This window comes from Cervus canadensis, chromosome 18 (assembly GCF_019320065.1).
Source record: "Cervus canadensis isolate Bull #8, Minnesota chromosome 18, ASM1932006v1, whole genome shotgun sequence".
Classification (NCBI taxonomy): Eukaryota; Metazoa; Chordata; class Mammalia; order Artiodactyla; family Cervidae; genus Cervus; species Cervus canadensis.
This window is the reverse complement of record NC_057403.1, coordinates 32,063,068-32,072,830: the sequence shown is the minus strand read 5'-3', so window position 1 is coordinate 32,072,830 and position 9,763 is coordinate 32,063,068. Positions and strand designations below refer to the sequence as shown.

The 9,763-nt window shown below is 33.8% G+C and overlaps 1 protein-coding gene across 3 annotated transcripts in view; it reads left to right on the top strand.

Moving 5' to 3' along the window:
• Nucleotides 1–9,354, top strand: part of URI1 (URI1 prefoldin like chaperone) — a 59,696-nt gene extending 50,342 nt beyond the window's left edge. For 2 of the 3 annotated variants that reach the window (XM_043435569.1, XM_043435571.1), the window contains 5 exons: nt 155–329; nt 1,844–2,186; nt 4,185–4,327; nt 5,114–5,363; nt 8,525–9,354. In XM_043435569.1, the coding sequence (XP_043291504.1) occupies nt 155–329; nt 1,844–2,186; nt 4,185–4,327; nt 5,114–5,363; nt 8,525–8,707 (1,094 nt within the window). In that variant the 3' untranslated portion in view covers nt 8,708–9,354. The remainder of the gene's footprint in view (nt 1–154; nt 330–1,843; nt 2,187–4,184; nt 4,328–5,113; nt 5,364–8,524) is intronic. The other variant, XM_043435570.1, reaches the window with a different exon arrangement.
• The last annotated feature ends 409 nt before the right edge of the window (nt 9,355–9,763 follow it).

Here is a 9,763-nt window from a genome sequence, read left to right as displayed (position 1 = left end):
TCATACATCATTGGAACTCTACTGTTTGGCTTAAAAATCATGTCTTGCTCTTTCTCAACATCCTCCTCACCTCAAAAGAAAGTCTCATTATGTCTAGGTTTGTGCCTTTCAAAAATTGGCTGTTAATGGCCATGTCCTTTTCTTTTTTAAATAGCAAAACATCGAATTGCTCATAAACCTCACTCCAAACCAAAAACTTCAGATATTTTTGAAGCAGAATTTGCAAATGATCTAAAATCCAAGGATCTGCTTGCTGATAAGGAACTGTGGGATCGACTTGAAGAACTAGAGAGACAAGAAGAATTGCTGGGTGAAATTGATATTGATAGGTACCTAATGACAAATTTCCTTACACACATTTCCTTATAAAATATGTGCCCCTTGAATAAAATACAGAAAAGCACATTATACTAAAATATCAATAACCCTACCACTCTAAGGCAAATACTAATTCTCTAGAATATCTTCCTTTAGGTCAGTGTGTTCATGCACATGCCCCATGCATATGTGTGTAATAGAAATACTTAAAATCAATATACTTGTTTCTTATTATAAGATTTCAGCCATATTTTGTATAATAAATTAAGATACCAGATATTTATAATTATGGATACTTTATATATTACATTTTAAATGAGTTATTTTTTTACTGTAGTTAAGATAATGTAGTATGTTTGAATGACTTGTTAAAAAGAAAATAAGCATTCAGTTTAAGTTTGTGGCTATAAAGTGTTTATCTTTGCTTTCCTTTGCAAACTTTTTTGCTTATTGAGCATATAGTTTGTAATCTGGGCTTCCCTGGTGACTCAGTGGTAAAGAATCTGCCTGCAGAGCGGGAGATGCGGGTTTGATCCCTGGGTCGAGAAGATCCCCTGGAGAAGGAAATGGCGCAACTCACTCCAGTATTCTTGCTTGGAGAATCCCAGGGACAGAGGAGCCTGGTGGGCTATAGTCCATGAAGTTGCCAAAGAGTCTGACATAACTTAGCAACTAAACAACAATGAAATTTGTAATCTGGTCAAGTAGTTATAAGTATGAAAAACTTGACCCAGTTACCCTTTGAAATACACAGTGGTGCTTACTCAGAATTGTCAGAGTGCTTAGTGAAAGGTGTTACCATAGAAGTTGCTATATTATTTTACTTAAATGATATGCAGAGTTAGTTACTGTGAAAAATAAGACACAAAGAATATTTTTTTCACTACAATTTCACCTATACTTAGGTCTTTTTAATTAACTGATACTGTTTCATTTTTGTAAATCAGTTTTGAATCTTGTGATTTTCTACCTTGTGATTCTTTTTCAATTTTTGCATGATGTTGTTTCCATTCTGTTGCATTTCGGTTTTGTTATTTTTATAAGGTCCTCGAATTCTTTGTAGAATGAAGCATGGGAAATGTATATGTATGTGTATAAATCATGTACATATGTAGAAGTCTTAGTTTAAAAATTATAACAATACATGCTTATAAAATATTTTGATTATGAAAATAGAAAATTAGAATATGTTACAATTCTGTGGCTGTAATTTCTGGTCTTCAAATAGAGATAACATTCTCTGTGAATTTTGTGCTAATTTATGATTGTATTATTTTATTGTGTTTTATTTTATATGACCAATATCTTCCTTACAAAGATAAAAAAATATTCTACTTATGTTTGAATAGCTACAGTATAGAATTAGCATAGAAACCATTTTTTCATTCATTTCAAAACATTTTTATTAACCTAGAAATCTAGTTTAGAAATATTCTATGCAAAACCTTATTTTTTACCCATTGAAATTAACTGAAAAAATTCTAATGAATTTGTTTGACCTTGTTTTGTTTTTCTTTACTATTAGTAGTAAGCCTGATACTGTGATTACAAATGGAGAAGATATGTCCTCTGAAGAGGAAAAGGAAGATCAGAACATAAATGTGAATATGATGCATCAAGTAACAGACTCTCTCACCCTCAGCAATTGTTATAACAGTCTTACAAATTCAGAACTCTTCAATGGTCAAGTGAATAGTCCATTGAACTATTCAGTGAATGGTTCAAATTCTTACCACAGTAATGAAGATGATGATGATCATGATGGTAATGATGATGGTGGTGATAATGAAAATGACCATGATACCTTAGGGGTTGAAGATAATTCTATACCAACAATATATTTTTCTCACACTGTCGAACCTAAGAGGGTTTGTATACTTTTAACTTTACTAATTTTTTCATATGATTTGAATATTAATGATCATCCTCCAAGCTCTTTAAAAGAACAGTAGTAACAGGGATTAATATTGTTGATAATACCAAACAAGAAAACCATCTTTTGCCTCTTGTTATGACCAGTTTTATCTGAAAGAGAAAAAGAAAAAAGTCTAGATAGTTAGCTGGTATTGGTCTGTTGTTCCCTTGAAGCCACAGTACAATTTGAAATTTGGTGGTCGGGAAGGAGATCAAATGAGTATTTGGGTATATTTATGATGAAAGTAACTGGCATTAGTTAAATTTTTAATTATATCAGGTTGTTTCTGTGTGAGCATATAATGAATAGGAGCATGACGAGCAAAAAGGAAAAATTTATCAGGAAATAAAAATTCGTTCCATTTCTCACAAAGTAAATATAAGCATCTCTGGGTATTCAGGACTTTATAGAGTTTTGGTATTTTAGAGCTGGGGGTTACTAGAGCGAGAGCTTCTAATACAGCTTTTCTTAGTATCAAAAGACTTTTTGTTCCCTCTTTACTTATTGTAGAATCCCCAGTTTTTAAATCCCAGATCAAAGCAGGTTGGATCTCACTGAAGGAAGGACCTTAAACTCATTCCCTTGCTCTCTTGGCCTCATAATACTGCTTTAAGGAGCCACTGGGAATTTCATCTTTCTAATTTGTCTTTCTCAAGGAAACTTAAGGCATAGAAGACCATAGAGTGAGTTAGTAATAAAACAGGGACCCTTTTGTCTTAATTTAGTGCTTTGCTTTTTTCTTTTTCTTTTTTTTAGCTATAAGCTACCCTTGTAGGGGTTGCCTGTATCAAAGTTAACGGTCTGTGGTTATCAGTCTTAAGTGCCTGTGATTATTATTTAATGAAACATATTTAAAACATATTTACTATTTCTTAGGTCCTTTTAAATGTTCCCTACTCTAATGTGAAGTGAAATAATTATATGGTTTTTTAAAATATATATTCCCATACTTCAGACTAAAAGAACATCTTGTGAATTCTTTGGAAAAAATTGACCTATTACCAGAAAAAAATTTTTGTTTTGTGATTTTCTTTTCAAGCTTTAAGTTGGTTTTCATTTAGATAAAGCAGGAAGAATAAATAATATTTGCAGGAATGTTGTGGGGAAGAACAGTCATTAATATGGAAAGATGGTATAAATGCCGAGTAGGGATAGAAGAATAATGTGTTAATCCTGAATAGCTTTGATTTTATTTTTTTGATCCTTAAATTTTTAAAAATTAGAGGTATTTAAAAATTTTAAATAGTTAAGCATTATCTCATATTGTTTTTATGACTTAAATTTTATATTCTTACTGAGTATTTATTTTGGTTAATTGTGCTCTTTGTTTTGAAATGCATAATTTAAGCCAAAAACTTATATCAAAGTAATGGGTGATGTGAAAGCTTATGATAATCTAGCATTTAGTTTGTATGTATTTTGCTTTTTGTATAATAATAGTTGCTGATGACTAGAATGGTCATTTAAAACTAGTCCCCAACCTTCTTTGGCACCAGGGACTGGTTTCATGGAAGACAGTTTTTCCATGGATAGGGCAGGATAGGGGGGAATGATTTGGGGATGATTTAAGTGCATTACGTTTATTATGCTGCTGCTGATATGACAGGAAGCCAAGCTCAGGAAGTAATGGGGAGCAGCTATAAATACAGATGAAGCTTCGCTTGCTCGCCTGCTGCTTATCTCCTACTGTGCAGCCCAGTTCCTAGCAGGCCACAGACTGATACCAGTCCGTGGCCCAGGGGTTGGGGACCCCTGATTCAAGAAGTAATGCTGTAGAAGTATGATAAAGTAAGGACTTTTTAGGTCTTAACTGATAATGCACATTATTTCAGTGTCAAAATATGTAAACTGCCTCTATTACTATTATTTCTTTAATTGTAGAGTTTATTGGTTTTAGTTTTGACCTTAATTTCTCAAAAGGATAGTGATTTTTTTGCTGTGAAATTTTTAGGTCCGTATAAATACTGGAAAAAATACCACCTTAAAATTCAGTGAAAAAAAAGAAGAAGCCAAGCGTAAGCGAAAGAACAGCTCTGGCAGTGGTCATTCTCCCCAAGAGCTGCCTGTGATCAGGACTCCTGCTGACATTTACAGGTGAGTGGTATTCATAGACAGCAGGGCAGTCTTCTCTTCCCTACTCCCTTTTTGCAACTGGATATTTACAGGGAAAGGTTGCTCGTAACACAGAAGCCTCTCATTGGAAAGTGAGGTATTTTCATAAGAGTTAGCTCTGTGTTTTAAAGGCTCTCACAGGAGCTGCTGAGCCCCAACGCAGTTTCCCAGTTCAAAGCAAGTAGAATATTGCTCTGTTTTTTTGCACTTCCCCTCTTCACTAGTGCTTTTAAAACATTCCCAATCTGGTCAAAAATTGTATGTTAACTTTAGAAATGAAAGTGTGTGTTTCTCATGTGCTGGGTCAGCACTTTGCTACCAAACCTCTGGCAGTGCTTAGTTAGCCATGTGGTTTACCTTTTCAGAGTCTACGTACGCTCTTTCAATTTTTTGTTGTAATGTTTGCTGAGAAAGCTGTCATTTGAAAATATCTACTATTTTCATGACCCTTATTTGTAAAATAGTGAAAATTGCTAAATGACTTAAAAAATATATGTACATTTTGGACAAAACAATCAAGCTGTTGTCACCCAGAACATGCTTATAAATAAACTGCTGTATTTTATTGGGTCAAAAAATTATACTTTTAGAAATACTGATAATATAAGGTGTCATTTGAGGCCACAAAATTACTGTGATAGTGAAAATTTTGGATATGTTTGAATAAAATATTTTAAATTAATTTCTGGAAAAGACTTAAAAAAATCATTATAAATTTATCCTGTTTTATGTTAACTGAAGAGTGTATATATAATTTTTGTATTATAGGGTCTTTGTTGATATCGTGAATGGAGAATACGTCCCTCGTAAGTCAATCCTGAAGTCTCGGAGTAGAGAGAACAGTGTTTGCAGTGACACCAGTGAGAGCAGCGCCGCTGATTTTGATGACAGACGGGGGCTTCTGAGAAGCACTAGCTGTGAAGAGGCTGCTTGTAGTGATGCTAGTGAGAGCGTTTTGGAAGAGGAGCAACAAGAAAATCATCAGAAGAAACCTTTGCCTTTATCAGTAACACCTGAGGTTTGTGTATATCTTTAATTCTTCATTTCATAAAGTATCTTTGAGAGTTAAAAAGGTAGTGGTAGCTCCATTTCAAAGGGATACGCAACTTCAAATTTTCCCCATTTTACATAGTTATTTTGGGAGTTGAAAAGACTTAAAAAATTGTAGCTGCTGTATCTTCCAGATATGGTCTATGAATGATTAATCTTATTGTCTTTAAATTATTTTATTTTGTATAGTTATTTATTGACATTAATTGACAGGGTAATGGCATTGTTTATTTTGTAGCTTCTTTGGTTTATACATATATTTAGTCTCAGAAGTCATAGAGCCTAATTAATCATAGGCTTGTAATTTTTCTGGTAATTAATAATTTATAAAAGTCCTTAGCAGCTCCAGTATTCTTGCCTGGAGAATCCCAGGGCAGAGGAGCCTGGTGGGCTACAGTCCATGGGGTCTCAAACAGTCGGACATGACTGAGCGACTTAGCACAGCACACAGTCCTTAGCAAAAACAATGTAGGTATTAAATAAAATAGTGTGAAATTTTTTGGTAACAGAGTATTACCACTCTTGAAGTTCTATTTCTGTGAAATAGGAATTTTAATGTATCTTAATTAGAATATGTGTTTCATTTTTGGTTAGAAAATTGTTTGTTTTTGGCCACGCTGTGTGGCTTGTGGGATCTTAGTTCTCCAAACCAGGGATCCAACCCATGTCCCCTGCAGTGGAAGCATGGAGTCTTAACCACTGCACCAATAGAGAAGTCTCATGGCTAGAAAATAATTTAGCAGCTTTTTAAAAATAAATTCCACTAGACCAGACTTATAGCCAATGTTATAAAATTAAAATACTTCAAGTAGCAGATTATGTGCGTGGCTGTGTGCACACTCAGTCCCTCAGTGGTGTCTGACTCTTTGCAACCCTGTGGACTGAAGCCCACCAGGCTCCTCTGCCCATGGGATTTTACTGGCAAGAAAACTGGAGTGGGTTGCCATTTCCTCCTCTAGCAGATCTTCCCGACCCAAGGGACGGACCTGCATCTCCTGCATGGCAGGCGGATTCTTTTACCGCTGAGGCACTGGGGAGGCCCAACAGATTATACTTTTCTCTTTTAAACGCTTTGGTAGAGTTAAAGAAGAAAATAAGTACGTGTGACAGATAATTATCTATAGTTGTTCTATATTTTGGCTTGTGCCAGTGAAATTTTTAACTGTTGGAAGTTACGGAACCATTTTACAGTCTAGTGAGAGCTGTGGATCCTCTCCTCAGAAAAGGAGTGCGCACACACTGTCACCCACCACGTGACACACAGGTTCGTGTGTGGGGACAGAGTGACACTGGGAGATGGCACAGTAAGGATGTTACGGTTTCCATTACTCCCACACTTGACTTTTTTTATTCTTGTGTTTAGTGGGTATTTCAGGTTTTAATTTAAGAAGTATTTGGGGAGACTGGGGAACTCAGGCCCTTATCAAACTGATATATCCATTTGAGTATATGACAAATACATATTAAAATATTTATCTTTGTATATGAGTAAACATACATAAAACTTCTGTTGCTTGTGCTAAATGTCCCTAGGTGGTACAAATGATACTAAATAGTAATTGGCAATGGAGAGATCATTAGTATTTAGGTACAGTTTGTATGATTAGAATATTCTCCTTCCCTTCTCCCAATATAATTATCTCATTTGACCTGGAGAAGTATCTTATTTAATAGTCTTCCATACTGTTAGAAAAGCAAGTGATAGACTTTTGCTGTTTTTAAGTATCTGAAAATTAGGTTTTAGTAAGGAGTTAATGTATCATGATATAGTTAGAATTCAAGTCTAGAGTTTATTTTCATTTCATCCTATTTAATAGCTTTGCATTTTGTATTGAGCTGTTACAGTTAGCATCTAGATGCTATAAATTTTTTAATATCAAAATAAATAGTTCATGATTATGGAAAGTACTTTGAAAGATATTTTTCCATATCTTTAAATGTTAAAATATTCTTTTTCAAGAGCATTTTTTCTATAATAAGAAGGCTCTGTACTCATCATGATAAAATATAGTTTTTAGAAAAGTAGACTTTGAATTCCCTTTAAAAAAGCTGTACTCCACGCAGGGTCTCACAGTAGTGTGGGAGGGTCAGGGCATTCTTGGTTCTCCTTTGGTGGGGCAAGCTGGAGCAGATTGGCTTTTTAAACTACTCAAGTGATACATTGTCTTAACTGATTTGTTCACTTGGTAGACAAGGGAGAGTAAAATATACTTGACAGTTTGCATGTCAAATGTGTGTCAAATTTAAGTTTGTACATAATGAGTTTTTAGAAGATGAAAGTAAGGAGATTCCGAATATTAGAAATGTTTAAAAAAAATCATAGCAACTTGATTTTGATGGATCTCTCCCTAGAAAGATACAGAAAAGACCTATCTTTGGTTTTATTTCCATCATTTTGTACACAGTATATACATTTATACATACATTTTGTACACATTATATATACACTACTGTAGACAAAAAGAAAAAATGTCCAGCAAATAGGGGGTTGAAATAAAAGAATAATTTTTGTGGTGTCTTGATTTCTGTTATTTATTGCATTAAAATTTGAGATAGACAATTATTTCCACTAGCACCAGCACTTTTAATTTTCTGTTTCCACTGACCTCAAATAAAATTGAGGCAAGATGCAATAAAATAATCAAATAATTGCATAAATGGACACCACCTAAGAGATGTCACTGCTGCTGAAACTAGGCTGTAGGCTTGCAGGCAGCATGGCCACCATAGGATAGCTCATTCATCAGTTGATGTTTGACACTGTAATAGAATTTTTAATTTTAATACATTATTTTTCACAGCATGATCTGGATATAAATGGAATGAATGTATGAAAGTTGAGGACCTTTTATTTACCCATTTTTTGAAAATCCCACATGAACATGTTTTTTACATTTTGTTTTCTTAACATGTGTACTGTTAAACATCTACTTATATTTGGTGGTGTAATTAAGATACTTTTTAGTGGTACTTGATTTCTATGAGCAATTTGTATTTTGATGTTGTAGTTTTGTATGTCAGAAAATCTAATGAAAAGAAATGTCTGATTGGCAATGCAGTGCAGGATAAAGATTTTGTAGGCATCTTATTTGTGTTTTGTTATCATAATCTGATTTTGTTGTCTTTTAGGCTTTTTCTGGAACTGTAATAGAAAAAGAGTTTTTGTCACCCTCCTTAACACCACACCCAGCCATGGCTCATCCTGTGCTACCCACCATTCCAGAACGAAAAGAAGTTCTGTCAGAAGTATCAGAAGGAACTACAAAGAGGGTTTCAAAGTTCAAAGCTGCCAGACTGCAGCAGAAAAACTAGGGCCTGCCTAGGAAGTGGGAGTTTACATCCTAAAACCTAGTTTTGCAAGTGTTTAGAAAATGTATAGCAAAATACGTTACATGTAATTTGAAATAAGGCATCCTGAGTAAATTTGGCAGCAAGTTCTCTTACTCTTATTAGTGGTATTAAAAAAAAATCAAAGTAAATATTGAAATACTTTTAATTTTCAGCTTATTTTGTTAATTCTCTGAGTACTGTCAGCACTCATTGTTTAGGTTTGCTGTGTCATACAGTGGCAGCATTTTGATTATTTTTCAAAGAATGCTGTTGATGTGTGTTGTTTCTGTGTTTCAGACTAAATACTGGCAGTTTTGTTCCAGCTGCGATATTGTGCACACCATATGGACCATTTTAAAGAAACTTTTAAAATTTCAAATAGATTCAACAATTACATTACTTGCTTTACCTTTTTAAAGGCACTTTAAAAAAAAAAATCTACTTCTTGTAGGTTTTGCAGCTAGGTGGCTATTTAAAAAATCTGTCCCTGTTTGGCTGACTGTTATTCTATAATCTCTATGGTAGAAAGCTCCATGTACCCAACAGAAAGTTTCTTTGGTGGAAAGAACGGTATTTTGTAAAACTTTTTTTTTTTTAAGTAAAAATTTTATGAAACTTGGTCTCTAAAATGTTGTGAACTTTATGATTCAGAATTCAATATAAAAATGTCTTTCATATATATGCTACATGCACCATACAGTGGATCCTTGAATTCTTATGATTCCCTAGGCAATTCTCCCCTAGTGTGTGCAGTTTTAAGTGGCATTTTATTTTGGGAGAGAAGGAAAAGTTGTCTAGATGATAGAAATACATAAGTAAATTTTCTTAAGTCAGAGATTTTATGTTTTAATCTTCTGAACATTTTCGTTCTTTAAGGTTACTTTCCTACTAGTAAATAATTGAGTAACATATTTACTTTTGGCAGAACTCCTTAAAAAGAAATTTATTCTAACATTGAAAATTACACTTGGAAGTGTTAATCATTAGCTTGATGCATGCTAAAATGTAGCTTTTAAAAACCATTTTGCATTAGTACTA